Source organism: Bubalus bubalis, chromosome 17, assembly GCF_019923935.1.
Source record: "Bubalus bubalis isolate 160015118507 breed Murrah chromosome 17, NDDB_SH_1, whole genome shotgun sequence".
Lineage (NCBI taxonomy): Eukaryota > Metazoa > Chordata > Mammalia > Artiodactyla > Bovidae > Bubalus > Bubalus bubalis.
Genome location: NC_059173.1, coordinates 12027771 through 12045767, shown reverse-complemented (window position 1 = coordinate 12045767; position 17997 = coordinate 12027771). Strand labels below are relative to the sequence as shown.

The 17997-nt window shown below is 45.8% G+C and overlaps 1 protein-coding gene across 6 annotated transcripts in view; it reads left to right on the top strand.

Moving 5' to 3' along the window:
• Window positions 1–17391: 17391 nt before the first annotated feature.
• Window positions 17392–17997, top strand: part of RBM19 (RNA binding motif protein 19) — a 121387-nt gene continuing 120781 nt past the window's right edge. For 5 of the 6 annotated variants that reach the window (XM_044930130.1, XM_045163069.1, XM_045163067.1 and 2 more), the window contains exon 1: window positions 17392–17553. In XM_044930130.1, the coding sequence (XP_044786065.1) occupies window positions 17518–17553 (36 nt within the window). In that variant the 5' untranslated portion in view covers window positions 17392–17517. The remainder of the gene's footprint in view (window positions 17554–17997) is intronic. The other variant, XM_025267573.2, reaches the window with a different exon arrangement.

Here is a 17997-nt window from a genome sequence, read left to right as displayed (position 1 = left end):
CAGCGGTCCCAGCCCCGACCCCAGCCCTCTCGGGGGGATGGATGGCTATTGTCACAGCTGAGAACTGCCCGATGTTTGAGAGGATTGTGGAGCATGGAGGTGTGCCAAGCAATGTGCAGAAGAACCCTGTAAGAGAGTTATCTCACAGATGCCCCATGGCACATGTTTGTCCATTCAAATATATTTAGGAAAACTCAGCCACTTCATTTTTCTCTTTCCCCTCATCAAGACCCACCCAAACATCATGTGAATCCTGAGCCCTGAGAATAGACGGGCGAGCTGAAGCCCACGCCTTGTTCTTCCTCACTAGGTATTGTATCTGCCTCCTGTCCCCAAATATTTCCTAAGACGTAAGCACAGCTGTAGAGATGTCACTGCTGCGTAGTTTGGAACATGAGAATGACGTCCTGGTGCAAGCAGCTGACGTCACAGGGTGCGGGGAACCATGTGTGGTCGACGGGGGTTGAAATTAGATCTACCATACCACTTTCCTGCCCCAGATCTCGATGGGGTAGCCCAGAGCCCTTTGGTGAATGTTTAAACACCCCAGCAAAGTCAAGGTTCACTCCAAGCATCTCAGGCACTCAAATGCCATGTCCTTCCACTTCTCTGCTCAACACAACACACACACGGGTTATTGACCATCCCTAGAGGTTTATCTTCTCTGAACTGCCTGGAGAGGTAAGGTTGTCCTCTGTCCACCAAAAGAAGTGATATTCAAAATATCTAATTGACTAGTCAGAATGGCCATCATCAGTATACAAATAACAAATATTAGACAGGATGTGGAGAAGGGGTAATCCTCCTACACTGTTGGTGGAGATGTAATATTGGTATAGCCGCTATGGAGAATAATATGGAGGTTCTTAAAATTAAAAAACAACTAAAACTAGAGTACCACATGATCCAACACTTCCACTCCTGGGCACATATCCAGAGAAAACTCTACTTCAAGACGATACACGCACCCTAATGTTCATAGTAGCACTGTTTACAGTAGCCGAGACATGGAAGCAACATAAGTGTCCATTGGCAGACGAATGGGATAAAGGAGATGTGATACGTACATACAATGGAATATTACTCAGCCATAAAAAAGAATGAAATAATGCCATTTGCAGCAGCAGGGATGGACCTAGAGATTGTCATACTAAGAAAAGTCAGTCAGATAAAGACAAACTTTATATGATATGGCTTATCAGATCAGATCAGATCAGTCACTCAGTGGTGTCCGACTCTCTGCGACCCCGTGAATCGCAGCACACCAGGCCTCCCTGTCCATCACCAACTCCCAGAGTTCACTGAGACTCACGTCCATCGAGTCAGTGATGCCATCCAGCCATCTCATCCTCTGTCATCCCCTTAAAAACTGATACAAATAAGTTTATTTAACAAACAGAAATAGACTCACAGGCATAGAGAACCAACTTACAGTCACCAAAGAGGAAAGGGTGGGGGAGGCATAAATTTAGAATTTGGGATTTACAGATACACACTGCTATATATAAAAGAGATAAACTACAAGGACCTGCCGTATAGCACAGGGAACTATATTCAATATCTTGCAATTACCTGTAATGAAAAAGAAGCTGACAAAGAAAATATGTAAGCTGAATCACTTTGCTGTACACCTGAACATTCTAAATCAACTATATTTCAATAAAAATTTTAACTTAAAAAAATCTAACCATCAAGCCTGGGATAAACACCCATCAAAACTGACTTTGACTCAATCAGAAGGGAGTAATTCTAGCATAAACAGCCAGGCTGCCCATACCAAGCATCCCCTCTGCCCAGCCCTGCCTCTGCACAGGGCTGGACCACAGGGTCTCTTTCTCTCTCTGTCGCCACATGAAGAGTGTGAACAAGTGGAGAACAGGAACTGTGCCCCACAGACTTGCTCACTCAACATCTGCTGTGTGCCGAGTAGAATCCAGTCTCACTAGTGAATAACTCTCTGCTCTTAGCCTAATCTGTGAAATGGGTCAATAAAGACACATGCCTTGTGATTTGGCTTAAAAGGAGCAATGCATGTGACATGCTTAGCATGGTTAGCATAATCCATTAATAACTGGTAGTTTCTCATTATTATTTTGTGTTTTGGCTTTCTGGGCTCGTTGACTGAAAAGGGAGTTTTCTCCAGGATGGAAGAGAGATGAATTGGGCGGTGTCGAGGTACCAGCTTGGTAGCCCACTGCTCAGCCTTGATGCTCCGGGGCTGGAGTCTACCCACCCCTCCATCCTGCCCCCCCGAGAGCATGGGACCAAAGAGGAGGCTGATCAATCACCGGGACTTGAAAGGCCAGTCGGCTTTCATATACCGCGTCCTCCCAATGTTTCTCTTAGCTCCATGCTAACACCCGTTTGTTTAGAACTCGCAGCAAATACATCTCAGAGCGGACTTTGATCCCTGGCAGCTGTGTGAGTGAGGCGGGGTCCCAGGGGCAGACAGAGTCTGGAGAGGAGGCAGGCTGGCCTTGCCTCTCTCATGCCCTCTGGGCTTGGCACATCATCCCCTAAGCCCCGCCCCAGCATGATGTCTTTGGAGGCAGAATCAAGGGCAAAAGCCCAAGCTCCAAAAGTCAGAGAGTCTCGGGTTCAAATTCATCTCTGCCACTTTCCAGCTGTGTGACTGTGGGAAAGTCACTCAACCTCTCTGGGCACCACTTCCTCCACTATAAAATGGGCATAACCAACGGTAGTTCTTGAAACCAGTAGTTTGCACAGGGATAAATAAGATCATGAATGGAAAGCACTAGGGGTGAGACAGGAGCTTAAGGAGCAAATATTTTGCTTCTGCTTGTGAGAAAGACAGCATGACATTGTAATTCAAAGCACAGGCTCAGGTGCCAGAGATAATCCTGCTGTCTAGCTGTGTGACCTTGGGCAAGCCACTTCCCCCTTTTGAGCATCAGTCTCCTCATCCATAAAGTGGGAATCTTACCATGGCCTCCCTAGTAGGGAAGGTTCACATGAAAATAAACCAAGGCAGCTCCGTAAAGTGCTCAGAGCAGGCCTCAGCACGTTGTGTACACTCAGGAAGCGTGACCATTGTCCTCATGGTGTGGAAGAGTAGTGTCAGGCGACGCTGTGTGACCACGGCCATTGCAACCACCTCTCTGAGCAGGTTCCTATCATGAAAGGATGATGATAATAACAAAGAACTCACAAATCTGAGTTCTTATCACAGGGGCACTGTGATAAGGCAACCCCACGAGGATAGATGGCACAATGGGTCACAGGTCGTTTAGGGTTAATTTCTTTTAAAATCAGGAGAAAAGGGGACTTCCCTGGTGGTCCAACAGTTAAGACTCTGAACTTCCATGGCAGAGAGCATGGGTTCAATCCCTAGTTAGGGAACTAAGAACCTACATGCTGTGTGGGGCAGCCTAAAAAAAAATTTTAATTATTGATAAAAATAAAGTCAGGAGAAAAAAATGAACATAATAGTAATGAATATAAAGTTGTGAATCCAGCCTGGGTTATATTTATCTTTATACCAACACAGTCATAAAATAGATATATGACTACTGCAATAATTATATGACTAGGTATAATGTTACATATCATACATGTATAACATATATATAACATATGATTGTAGATGTGTATATATATATAACATATGTGTATATATATAACATGGTATGTATGATATGTAGCATACTTAGTCATATAGCTATTGCAATAGCCATGTATCTATTTTGTGACTGCATTTATGAAAGTGAAAGTGAAGTCACTCAGTCATGTTCGACTCTTTGTGACCCCATGGACTGTAGCCCTGCCAGGCTCCTCTGTCTTTGAAATTTCAGGCAAGAATACTGGAGTGGGTTGCCATTTCCTTCTCCAGGGGATCTTCCTGACCCAGAGCTAGAACCCAGGCCTCCTGCATTGCAGGCAGATTCTTCACAGTCTGAGCCACCAGGGAAGCCACTACATGTTATACGTATACATTGTATATAACATATAATTATATATATAAATATATGTATCTTTTATTATGCATAGGATATATATATATATATATATACACACACACACACATATATAGGGGCTTCCCTAGTGGCTCAGACAGTAAAGAATCCGCCCGCAATGTGGAAGACCTGGGTTCGATCCATGGGTTGGGAAGATCCCCTGGAGGAGGGCATGGCAACCCACTCCAGTATTCTTGCTTGGAGAATCCCCATGGATAAGAGGAGCCTAGTGGGCTACAGTCCATGGGGTTGCAAAGAGTCAGACATGACTAAGCAACTAAGCACGCACACAGCATACATATATAGAGATACATGTATATATATATATATATATATATATACACACACAAACACACACATGTGTATATATATATAATTGTATTAATGGGGGGAGCAGTCGTCTTACTGTGTCCAAGTCCCAGAGGAGCTAGGAGTCCTGAAGTGGGCCTGATGCTGGCGTGGACACTAAGGCTCAGCCAGGCTGGAAGTATCTGGGCAACTACATAGATCACACCTCAGAGATGTCCTCACTCCCCAAGGGACAGGGAATCTGGGACATGTATCCACCCACTTTGCTGGGTGAAAGTAATCACAAAAGCCTGCCTAGTGCCAGGGTGTGTAGGGCCTGAAGCTGTAGGAAGCTCTCAGAGGGGAGACAGGGCTGCAGAAGCAGTCTAGCAGGTATCAGCGCCCAGGGAGTGTGGGCGGACGTCAACGCCCTCTGATCAGAACATCACTGCTTTCAGTTTCTTAGGCATCTTCCCAGAAGTAGTCTATGCATATATAAGCATATGTATATGTATTTGATATATTGTTACACAAGTGGTACCCTCATAAAAAAAAGATACATTTTAAAAAATGGATGCATTTATGAAGGCATCATCAAGGCACTTGTTATAGTAAAAATAAACATGTATATACAGTACGGTCTTTAAACCAAAATGGAATTATACTCTACATACTGTTTGGAACACTGCTTTCTTCCTCCATTGAATATATATCGAACATCTTTTCATGGCCTTCTTTTTAGGAGTTAAGTGAATATCCTTGTGTAAAAAAATTTCAGAGTTTTAAATATTTTTTCTTAAAGTTTTAAACAATTCTTGATGGTTGGCCATTTCTAGAGCTTTGATTTTTCACTATTATAAACAACACATACTCAAAGCTTTAATACGTGGGTGAAATAACTTCCTAAAATAAGCTCCAAGAACTGCAACCACTGTGGAAAAGTCTTCTATGTGGTTTTGCACCACTTCTATCAGAATATTATAGAAGGTCCATTTCCCAACACCATCACCAATACTGATTATTACATTTTTTAAAATTTTTGCCAAGTCAGAAATAAGTTAATCAGTAAAGATATATTCCAGAAATGTTCCAGAGGCACCATCGTGTGAAGTCTGTATGTTGTCCTGTGAAAGAGAGGAAAATCCACCAAATTATGGGGCCCGTCCTGCTGCTGCGGCTAAGTCGCTTCAGTCGTGTCCGACTCTGTGCGACCCCATAGATGGCAGCCCACCAGGCTCCCCCGTCCCTGGGATTCTCCAGGCAAGAACACTGGAGTGGGTTGCCATTTCCTTCTCCAATGCATGAAAGTGAAAAGTGAAAGTGAAGTCACTCAGTCGTGTCCGACTCTTAGCGACCCCATGGACTGCAGCCTACCAGGCTCCTCCATCCATGGGATTTTCCAGGCAAGAGTACTGGAGTGGGTTGGGCAATCTGGGCTGCAGGGCACAGACCTGGCCGGCTGGTTATGGTTCATTGACTCCCAGCCCCGCCCCCTTATCCGTCCTTCACCTGCCTGTTGGACTCAGCCAATGGGAGGCACCATCAGACAATCGGAGGCGGGTCAAAGAGCAGAGAGGTCCCACCCACGTGCAGCCTGCACAGGTTCATGAGATAGTGGTTGAGTCTCACTGTGCCCATAGCTCCCCTTTAAGTAGTTTGTGGTCGCCTCACTCCCTCTACCTCTTCCCTCCTGCAGTACCAATATCTCTGTATTAGTCTCCTATGGCTGCTGTTAACAAACCACAAACTTGATTTAAAACAATACACATTTACTCTTTCACAGTTCTGCAGATCAAAAGGTGAAAAGCTGGGGAGACTGTCTCACTGGGGAGACAGTGAGGTATCTGTTGAGTCGTGCTGCCTCTGGAGGCTCTGGGGAGGTTCCGATCCTTTCCTCCTCCATCCTGGGGGTGAGGGGTGCTGCCAGCATTCCTTGGCTTGTGGCTATATCGCTCCCATCTTCAAAGCTGCATCTTAAAATCACCCTCTGCTCCATCTCACATTGCTCATCTCCTCTATGGGAATAAAATCTCCCTCAGCTTCCCTCTTCTAGCTTCACACAGAAATCTAAAAACACTTAATAGCTGAAAAGACACTTTTTTTTCCCCACTATATTTTTTCCCCAATAAGGTAGTATTCTCAGTTTGCAAGGATTTGTTGTTGTTCAGTCGCTAAGTTGTGTCTGACTCTTTGCAACCCCATGGACTGCAGCACACCAGGCTTTCCTGTCCTTCACCATCTCCTAGAGTTTGCTCAAACTCTGAGTTGGTGATGCCATCCAACCATCTCATCCTCTGCTGCCCTCTTCTCCTTTTGCCTTCAATCTTGCCCAGCATCAGGGTTTTTTCCAGTGAGTTGGCTCTTCGAATCAGGTGGCCAAAGTATTGGAGCTTCAACAACAGTCCTTCCAATAAGTATTCAGGGTTGATTTCCTTTAGGATTGACTGGTTTGATCTTCTTGCAGTCCAAGGGACTCTCAAGAGTCTTCTCCAGCACCACAATTCGAAAGCACCCATTTTTCAGCACTCAGCCTTCTTTATGGTCCAGCTCTCACATCCATACACCACTACTGGAAAAACCATAGCTTTGACTATACAGAGGTTTGTCGGCAATGTGATTGCAAGGATCAGGGCAGGATAGCTAATCGGCAGGGCCATTTCTCAGCCTGCCATGGGCTCCACTGTTGCAGCTCTGGTGCCTTTGGTCTGTCAACTAAAAATAATAGTCACAATCTAATAAGAGTTGAGAGTTATGTTTCATTCCGCAGGAATTTGGGGACTTCAGGACCAAGAGAGTTGCTCCAAGGGGGTAATGGGAGAAGATAGGTTATATAGAAGTTTTGCGACAAAGGGCAGGTAGCCTGCATGTCAAAATAGTATTGTCAATTAAGGAAAATCAGTTATCTTAAGGAATTTAGCCTTTTCTATGTATGGAAAGGGCTTCCCATGTGGCTCAATGATAAAGAATCTGCCTGTTAATGGTAGGAGACACAGGAGACAAGGGTTTGATCCTGGGTCGGGAATATGCCCCTGAAGGAGGAAATGGCAACCTGCTCCAGCATTCTTGCCTGGCAAACTCCATGGGCAGAAGAGCCTGGTGGGCTACAGTGAATGGGGTCACATGGACGGATGACTGAGCAACTGAGCATGCATACTCGTGTATGGGAAGATGCAAGAATCTGGGCTCACTGAAATCATGACTTTGTTATGCGCCCCAGCTATCTGGGGCCAGTATCCTGTGTTTTCACATCCTGAGTTTCCTCGGGGCTCACCACTCAAGGGAGTAGATACAGTCTGATGGCTGCTGCTGCTGCTGCTGCTAAGTCACTTCAGTCATGTCCAACTATGTGCGACCCCATAGACGGCAGCCCACCAGGCTCCATCCCTGGGATTCTCCAGACAAGAACACTGGAGTGGGTTGCAATTTCCTTCTCCAACGCGTGAAAGTGAAAAGTGAAGTCGCTCAGTCGTGTCCGACTCTTAGCAACCCCATGGACTGCAGCCTACCAGGCTCCTCAGTCCATGGGATTTCCCAGGCAAGAGTACTGGAGTGGAGTACCACTGCCTTCTCCAGATGGCTGCTAGATGGCAGTTATTATTTCCTGAGTTCCCTCAGCGCTCACCGGCTCACTTCCAGTGGTGGAATCACTGATGGCTGGGATATCTTTTGTTTACTGATGTGGCAGGAAATATTTCATTTATCAGATCCTTGGCATCTCCTAACCCTGCCCATGAATCTAGTTGGTCCCTGTATCCAATGTCTTCAAGACCTCCAGGGTCTTTTCTCTGCTTGCAACCCTGACTATCAGTGTCCTTTCTTTCCTTCCCAGACAGAACGCTCCCTCTTGGAGTCTGCATTTAGACAGCTTTCCTTCACTTCCTCTGGATTCAAACCCATTTATATATCCAGAAATATTTACTGACAAACGCCAGCCGCGCTATTGAGCAGGCTTCCACTGGCAAGGAGGCAGTGTTCTGTCTCCCTAATGAGGCGAAGTCAGGAATAAGCCCCATCCATTGTGACCAGGTTAGGCCCATATGTCTAGGGCGCCTGCCGCCCAGTGGACCGTGTCCTTGAAACCTCCCACTTTGAATTCAGGTTCACAAAGATTTTCCCCCTTGTTCCCGTCGCCCTAAACGTGTTTGCACATGATCCTCTGGCGCCACTTGCTGGCCAACCTCTAGAACTGCAGACAGATTTCTAAATGGGCAACGCAAAGACTAGATGAGTAGAGAAGCCACTTTCTTGATTAAGATGGGCTTCCCTGGTGGCTGGGTTCGATCCCTGGGTTGGGAAGATTCCCTGGAGAAGGGAACGGCTACCCATTCCAGTATTCTGGTCTGGAGAATCCCATGGACAGAGGAGCCTGGCAGGCTACAATCCATGGGGTCGCAAAGAGTCGGACAAGACTGAGCGACTTTCACTTCCCCCACTGGCTCAGTGTAAAGAATCCACCTGCCAATGCAGGAGACGCAGGTTTGATCGCTGGGTCTGGGAGATCCCCTGGAGGAGGAAATGGCAATCCACTCCAGTATTCTTGCCTGGGAAATCCCGTGAACAGAGTCCATGGGGGCCACAGCCCATGGAGTCGCAAAAAGTTGAATGCAACTAAAGCAATTTAGCATATGAGGGATCTTAGATCCCCAACCCACCAGGGATGCAACCCACACCCTCTGCACTGGAAGGGAGAGTCTTAACTACTGGACCTCCAGGGACTTGCCTCTTCTAGCCTGCTGATTCCTCATCTAGTCTGATGGTGGCTGGATCACTTAGGCTCCACCTCAGTCATCTTGCAAAGTTCTCCCTTTGTGTCTGTATTTCCACGTGGCTTCATTATAAGGACACCAGCCTTTGGAATGAGGCCCCACCCTATATCTTAAAAGAATTCATCTTGAGATCCTTCACTTAATGACATCTGTAAAGACGTCAGTTACAAATAAGGTCACATCTGCAGGTTCCAAGGATGTCAACATATCTTTTGCGGGGGCCCAGGGGTGGGATGGGGGAGAACATGATCAAACTCCTGGCAGGTAAGAACAAGTTGGCACAGGTGAGAAGCAGAGAGTGGCTGACGTAGCTGGAGCTGAGTGGAGGGGGAGCAGTGGTCAGTGGAGGGACCTCATAGGACCTTGAGGCCGATGTCAGGAAATGAACTAGCTTTTCAAGCCATGCCTTCTCGGTGATCCTCTTGGGTAGTCAGGTAGCTGTAAACGGGATGGTGGAATGACCAGGCTGTGTGTCTCTCCTCCTGCAGGTTGACCTGGCCTTGTCCTCAGGGTGGGAGGGGCTCCCAGAGAGATGGCAATGTGTGAGCCCCCTATCATCAAGGCTCAGACATAGTCCTGCCGCTTCCACCCCGTTCTGTTAATCAGAACCAGTCCCCCAGCCGGCCTGTCCCAATGCAGGAAGGAGAAATGGGCTTTCTCTTGATGGGAAGAACTTTGAGTCTCCACACTGAGGATGGGGAGGAAAGAGGGAATAACCGAGGTCATCCTTACACTCGCTCCATCACAGCCAGATTAGAATCGTGGCTGCGTAACTTCTGAGCTATGACATTCATGCTTCTCTTCACTTCTTTTAACAGATAAACATGGATAGTAGCTAATTATCCATGGCTCAGGGGGCTGCTTCTCAGGTGGCGCTAGTGGTTAAGAACTCACCTGCCATTGCAGGATACATAAGAGACACAGCTTGATCCCCGGGTCGAGAAGATCCCCTGGAGGGAGGGCATGGCAACCCACTCCAGTATTCCTGCCTAGAGAATCCCATGGACAGAGGGCTGGGCAGGTTACAGTCCATGCGGTTGCAAAGTGTCAGACACGACTGAAGGGACTTAGGAACAGCATGGATCAGGGATCTGGGACCATGTCCAGCAAAATGCAGAGTTTCAGCTCTTCCTCTTCAATTTAATCACAACATTGCCTTTACGTCCCTTCTTTGCATTTCAAACACATCAATTGTCAGTTATCAAGGCTCACTGCCTCCAGGAAGCCTTCCCTGATTGCACACTGACCCACCTTGACCAGGGCACTACCTTTGGAAAGCCCTTCTAAACAGTCAAATAATCAATGCCTTAAAAGCCTTTGGGCATTACTGTTTTTCTTTAGACTTAAAATGTTTCAAGCACCTGACCCATGGCCCTGAAAGAGCCCAACTTCCTCTTCAACAGTGCATTTGGTAAATGAATTCAATTAAAAAAAAATCAAATTTGCACCCAGCAACAATTGCCCCACCTCCCCCCAGCCATCCTGTTCTCTTTCCTAGAGGAAACTTACCAATTTCTCATCTATTCCCCCAGAGCAAATGACAACCCACTCCAGCGTTCTTGCCTGGAGAATCCCAGGGACGGGGGAGCCTGGTGGGCTGCCGTCTATGGGGTCGCACAGAGTCAGACACAACTGAAGTGACTTAGCAGCAGCAGCAGCAGCCAAGCACTGGCTCAGCAAATATTTTCTGTGAAGAACCAGGTGGCAGTCCCTAGATTCGGTTTTGCAGGCATGTGGCTGTGGTCACACTGTCTCATCTCTGCTATCGTCACACAAAAGCAGCCACAGACATGACATATGTGAACATATTGGACTCGATTCCAGTATAATTTTACTGATGGACACACAAATGTGAATTTTACATTATTTTCATGGGTCACACAACACGGATTTTCTTTTGGTATTTTTTTCAACCACTTAAAAATGTGCAAACCTTGGGATTTCCCTGGCAGTTCAGTGGTTAAGACTCTGCACTCCCGATGTAGGGGACATGGGTTTGATCCCTGGTCAGGGAACTAAGATCCTATAAGCCACATGGAATCACAAAACAAAATAAAAATGTAAAAAGAGTGCAAACCCTCCTTAGCTATGAAGTCATTACAAAAACAGTGACGGAACAGGCCAAACCCAGCCCAGGACACGGTTTGTTGCCCCGCATTCAGCAGTGGTTGTTCAGAAAGACCATACCACCGCCCCCCCCCCCCCAGTTTTTTTTCTACACCAAGGACAACATCCTTCTTCACCACTTTTTTTGCCCTATATAATATGTCTTGGCGATTATTCCACCTCTATAAATACTGATTGCGTCAGTATTCATCCTTCTCTTTTAATTTTCAAAATATCTTTTTAAAAAGGTAGTTAATAGATTATTTTAGAATCATTTTCGATATACAAAAATGAGAGAAGATTTGAGCTCTCATGCACCCTGCATCCAGTTTCTCCTACCACGAACATTACTCTGGTACGTTTGTCACAGTGAACCAATCTACAGTGACATGTTGCGTTGGCCAAAAATTTCACTGGGGTTTTTTCATCAGATCTTAAGAAAAACCCAAATGAATTTTTGGGCCAACCCCATATTATTACTAATAAAAATCTGCGCTCTGTTTGGACTTCCTCAATCACCGCCCCGCCATGTCCTTTTTCTTTTTCAGAATCTCATGCTAGATGCTACATTCCAATTGGTCAACCCGCAGCCTTCAGTTCCTCCTGGCTGTGATGGTTTCCCAGATGTCTCTCATTTGGGTGACCTCGACAACTTGGAGAGTTCCGGTCAGGGATCTTTGCAGGCTGTCCTCTCATTGGAGTCTGTCTGATGTTTTTTTCATAATCAGATGCCTCGTGTGCAAGAAATCAAGGGTCTAACTCTCTCTTTTCTCCATCCTCCAACCCTTCTGAGATCTCTCCCCACCACTGGCCCCTCCCTGCCCAGAAATGAGTTACTGCGGGGTCTATACAGACTTCTCACTGCCTGAGAACTTTTGTGAAGGCAGTGTGATTGATGGGAGTCATCTTAGATTTATCTGCCTTTTTTCTTTTTAATCCCCAGGTGCAATCAGAGAGGCCAGCCTGGTAGGATCCAGGTGCCCCTGGCTTATATCTGCTGGGAAGGAAAAATAGGCAGCAGACAGAACAAGAAGGCAGGAAAGCAGGAAGACTAATAACAATGTTGCAACATAGCTGTTTATTAAATGCATCGGGATATACAGGTTCTTCCTTTCCTGGACATGTGGGGACCATATTTTTCCAGTCCAGAGTTGGGCCGTGTGATTAGCCTAGAGCATTCCATTTTCTTTTAAGACTTTTGAAAGGCCTTCTGATTTGTGAATTTCTTGAGAGAAGGCTACATTTAGTTGCACATTTTAATAAAGGCAGTTCATGAAAATAATAAAAGAAAAGTACATGAAACCAGGCCTGGCTGGGCAACCCACACTTGCCCTCTCATAAAAGGCTAAGATCTCAGAACTCCCTTGTAAAGCCTGCTCCGGCCGGGCCCCACCAGGGCTGTGGAGTGCAGAAAACAGCCCCCTAATTGTCATTTAATTAAAGAGCACTTTCATACCCATCAATAAATAACTGTTGAATAAATTGAATGTCTTGGAAACACAGTGACCCGTTGTCACCTACTCTAGACTTGAGGGTCCATTTTTACATTGAGGTGTCTGTTTTCTTTGAAACACACAGTATGTCTTATGTAGACAGGACGTAAGACATGGAGAGGGTGAAATATGACCTTTGGAGTAACCTACTACCAAGCAAGTAAATCCTCAAGTAATAGGTTAAACAGACATGCCCACCTCCTACTCCCCAGAACCTGTAAACATGACCTTACTTGGAAAAGGGTCTTTATAGATATCAACCAAGGAATCCTGAGATGAGACCATTCTAGATTTAAGACAGGCCCTAATAAACATGTGGACACCAAAGGAGGAAAGGGGGATGGTGGGATGAATTGGGAGATTGGGATTGACATATATACACTACTGATACTATGTATGAAATAGATAACTGAACCTACTGTATAGCTCAGGGAACTCTAAATGCTCTGTGGTGACCTCAGTGGGAAGAATATCCAAAGAAGAGGGGATATGTGTATACATGTAGCTGATTCACTTTGCTGTGTGTGAGTGCTCAGCCGTCTCCTACTCTGTGCGACCGCATGGACTGTAGCCCACCAGGCTCCTCTGTCCATGGGATTCTCCAAGCAAGAATACTGGAGTGGGTTGACATGCCCTCCAACCCAGGGATGGAACCTGTATCTTCTGCACTGCAGGCGGATTTTTTACCACTATGCCATCTGAGAAGCCCCTCACTTTGCTATACAGTAGAAACTAACACAATACTGAAAAGCAACGATGAGTGTGCGCTAAGTCACTTCAGTCAGTCCAACTGTTTGCAGTCCTATGGACTATATAGCCTGCCAGGCTCCTCTGTCCCTGGGATTCTCCAGGCAAGAAAACTGGAGTGGGTTGTCAAGCCCTCCTCCAGGGGATCTTCCGGACCCAGGGATCAAACCCACATCTCTTTACATCTCTTGAATTGGCAGGTGGTTTTTTTTAAACCATTAACATCACATAGGAAGCCCCCGAAAGAAACTATACTCCAATAAAAATTACTTTTAAAAGAAAAAAGATGGGCCCTACACCCAGTAGCAGGTATCCTCATGAAACAAAAGAGAGGGAGATGGATTTGATTCAAACATGAAGATGGAGGCAGAGATGGAGTGATGCAGTCACGAAGCCAAGGTTCCCCTGGAACCTCCAGAAGCTGGGACACTCAGGAAGGATCCTTCCCCAGAAACTCTGGGGGCAGCCAAGCCCTGCAGACACTTTGATTTTGGATGTCTGGACTCCAAAACCATGAGAGAATACATTTCTGTTGTTTTAAGCCACTGAATCTCTGGAAATTTGTGGCAGGTGGTAGGAAACCAATACACCCCAAGATCCTATGTCCACTGGCAAAAAAATGCACAAGCTACAAAGTAGAAATTGTGTTTTATTCGGAAGACTTACTGAGGACTTAAGCCAAGGAGCTTAGGGCTTCTCAGATAGCTCTAAGTCACTGTTCCAAAGAGGTAAGGGAGGAGCCGGGATACATAGGACTTTTTGACTGAAAAAAAAAAGTTGACTACAAATGATTACTGATAATCACAAAAACAGACATCTTAAATTTACAATTTTAGCTATTTTCTATGTATGGAAAGATGCAAGAGTCTGGGCTCATGGAAATTATTCCTTTGATATCTTGGCCACCTAGGGTCAGGATCCTGTTTTTCTCCATCTTGAATTCCCCTCAGGGGGCACCTTTTGGGGGTAGCTGCAGTAGCTGATGGTTTGGCAGCTACAAACACCGTGTTTATTGAACTGGCAGGCAATATTCCTTGTCCACACCTATCACGTAATATAACAATATTTAACAGCCACACTGAAACCATAATCACAGAAAACTAGTCAATCTAATCACACTAGGACCACAGACTTTTCTAACTCAATGAAACTAAGCCATGCTGTGTGGGGCCACCCAGGACAGGCAGATCATGGTGGAGAGGTCTGACAGAATGTGGTCCACTGGAGAAGGGAATGGCAAACCACTTCAGTATTCTTGCCTTGAGAACCCCATGAACAGTATGAAAAGGCAAAATGATAGGATACTGAAAGAGAAACTCCCCAGGTCAGTAGGTGCCCAATATGCTACTGGAGATCAGTGGAGAAATAACTCCAGAAAGAATGAAGGGGTGGAGCCAAAGCAAAAAGAATACCCAGCTGTGGATGTGACTGGTGATAGAAGCAAGGTCCGATATTGCATAGGAAGCAATATTGCATAGGAACCTGGAACGTCAGGTCCATGATTCAAGGCAAATTGGAAGTGGTCAAACAGGAGATGGCAAGAGTGAATGTCAACATTCTAGGAATCAGCAAACTAAAATGGACTGGAATGGGTGAATTTAGCTCAGATGACCATTATATCTACTACTGTGGACAGGAATCCCTGAGAAGAAATGGAGTAGCCATCATGGTCAACAAAAGAGTCCGAAATGCAGTACTTGGATGCAATCTCAAAAATGACAGAATGATCTCTGTTCATTTCCAAGGAAAACCATTCAATATCACAGTAATCCAAGTCTATGCCCCAACCAGTAACGCTGAAGAAGCTGAAGTTGAACGGTTCTATGAAGACCTACAAGACCTTTTAGAACTAACGCCCAAAAAGATGTCCTTTTCACTATAGGGGACTAGAATGCAAAAGTAGGAAGTCAAGAAACACCTGGAGTAAAAGGCAAATTTGGCCTTGGAATACAGAATGAAGCAGGGCAAAGGCTAATAGAGTTTTGCCAAGAGAATGCACTGGTCATAGCAAACACCCTCTTCCAACAACACAAGAGAAGACTCTACACATAGACATCACCAGATGGTCAACACCGAAATCAGACTGATTATATTCTTTGCAGCCAAAGATGGAGAAACTCTATACAGTCAGCAAAAACAAGACCAGGGGCTGACTGTGGCTCAGACCATGAACTCCTTATTACCAACTTCAGACTTAAATTGAAGAAAGTGGGGAAAACCACTAGACCATTCAGGTATGACCTAAATCAAATCCTTTATCATTATACAGTGGAAGTGAGAAATAGATTTAAGGGACTAGATCTGATAAATAGAGTGCCTGATGAACTATGGACTGAGGTTCGTGACATTGTACAGGAGACAGGGATCAAGACCATCCCCATGGAAAAGAAATGCAAAAAAGCAAAATGGCTGTCTGGGGAGGCCTTACAAATAGCTGTGAAAAGAGGAGAATGAAAAGCAAAGGAGAAAAGGAAAGATATAAGCATCTGAATGCAGAGTTCCAAAGAACAGCAAGAAGAGATAAGAAAGCCTTCCTCAGCGATCAATGCAAAGAAATAGAGGAAAACAACAGAATGGGAAAGACTAGAGATCTCTTCGAGAAAATTAGAGATCTGCCTCTTGATCTGCCTCTTGAGAAATCTGTATGCAGGTCAGGAAGCAACAGTTAGAACTGGACATGGAAGAACAGACTGGTTCCAAATAGGAAAATGAGTATGTCAAGGCTGTATATTGTCACCCTGCTTATTTAACTTCTATGCAGAGTACATCATGAGAAACACTGGGCTGGAAGAAACACAAGCTGGAATCAAGATTGCCAGGAGAAATATCAATAACCTCAGATATGCAGATGATACCACCCTTATGGCAGAAAGTGAAGAGGAACTAAAAAGCCTCTAGATGAAAGTGAAAGTGGAGAGTGAAAAAGTTGGCTTCAAGCTCAACATTCAGAAAATGAAGATCATGGCATCTGGTCCCATCACTTCATGGGAAATAGATGGGGAAACAGTGGAAACAGTCTCAGACTTTATTTTTCTGGGCTCCAAAAATCACTGCAGATGGTGACTGCAGCCATGAAATTAAAAGACGCTTACTCCTTGGAAGGAAAGTTATGACCAACCTAGATAGTATAAGAAAAGCAGAGACATTACTTTGCCAACAAAGGTCTGTCTAGTCAAGGCTATGGTTTTTCCAGTGGTCAGGTATGGATGTGAGAGTTGGACTGTGAAGAAGGCTGAGTGCCGAAGAATTGATGCTTTTGAACTGTGGTGTTGGAGAAGACTCTTCAGAGTCCCTTGGACTGCAAGGAGATTCAACCAGTCCATTCTAAAGGAGATCAGTCCTGGGTGTTCTTTGGAAGGAATGATGCTAAAGCTGTAACTCCAGTACTTTGGCCACCTCATGCGAAGATCTGACTCATTGGAAAAGACTCTGATGCTGGGAGGGATTGGGGGCAAGAGGAGAAGGGGACGACAGAGGATGAGATGGCTGGATGGCATCACCGACTCGACGGACGTGAGTTTGAGTGAACTCCCGGAGTTGGTGATGGACAGAGAGGCTTGGCGTGCTGCAATTCATGGGGTCACAAAGAGTCGGACACGACTGAGCGATTGAACTGAACTAAACTGAACTGAACATTCACAAGTGATGCTCAGTAAATGATTCACGGTACCTGGCAGCCTGTCTTAGCCTCAGCCCATGTCTCAAAGACAGGCAAGATTCCCTAATCCTGACCCCACTCACAGGGCCAGTTAAAAGCTGAATAATAATAAAATAAAACAGAAAAGATAGCTAAAACGATTTCTGCTTAAGTATAGTTCAAACACTGCTCCAGCCAGTCAATTCCCAGCCAATGTTACGGACGAGCGCCCCCTGCCGGCTTAGCCATTACGGTGTCTTATCCAGGCGCCGCCAAACAGCCTGCGCCTGCGCAGGATGCAAGCACTGAGGCCCGCCCCTTAGAGGGTGTAACTTCCTTGGGTAGGTCTTTGGGCACGCCTACTTCCGTAGAGGCGGGCTACGTCTCGAGCACGTGACTTTGTTCCGGCTTGCCAAAGATGGCGGCGCCCACAGCGGTAGCGTGAAAGTTGGTGGTGGTAGTCGCTGCCTATTCGTGCTGAAATCAAAGCAGTGGGACAGTTCGCCATGTCGCGACTGATCGTGAAGAACCTCCCGAATGGGGTGAGTACAGAGACTGGGTTTGAGAATCTGAAATTGGGACCCAGCCAGAAGTTGGAGGTTGGGAGGGAGGTGACTGGGGATACTTGAGGGGCTTTCTCTCTCAGGCAGGGTTCCTGGATGATTCCGCAGGATTGTCGGCAGATTGATTTGACGGTTGGGAGAGACGGGTAGTGCCTCTTAAAGGTTTTACATCTGGCTCCTTGGTACCCCAAACCTCTTTCCCAGGGAGATGCTAGTCCCCACGTCGTGTCGAATGCCTTGCTTGTTCGATCACTTTTTTTTTGTTGACTTCTGACTGAATTAGACACTGCACCTATATTCCTCTTCCATTTGGGATACTGTCTGGGAGAAAAATGGGGTGTAATAGGCTGGGTACCTGCGTTATAGTTCCCGGTTCTCGCCTTGAGGGCAGTAGGAATGAATAGTTTTAAGAAAACGGAGTGA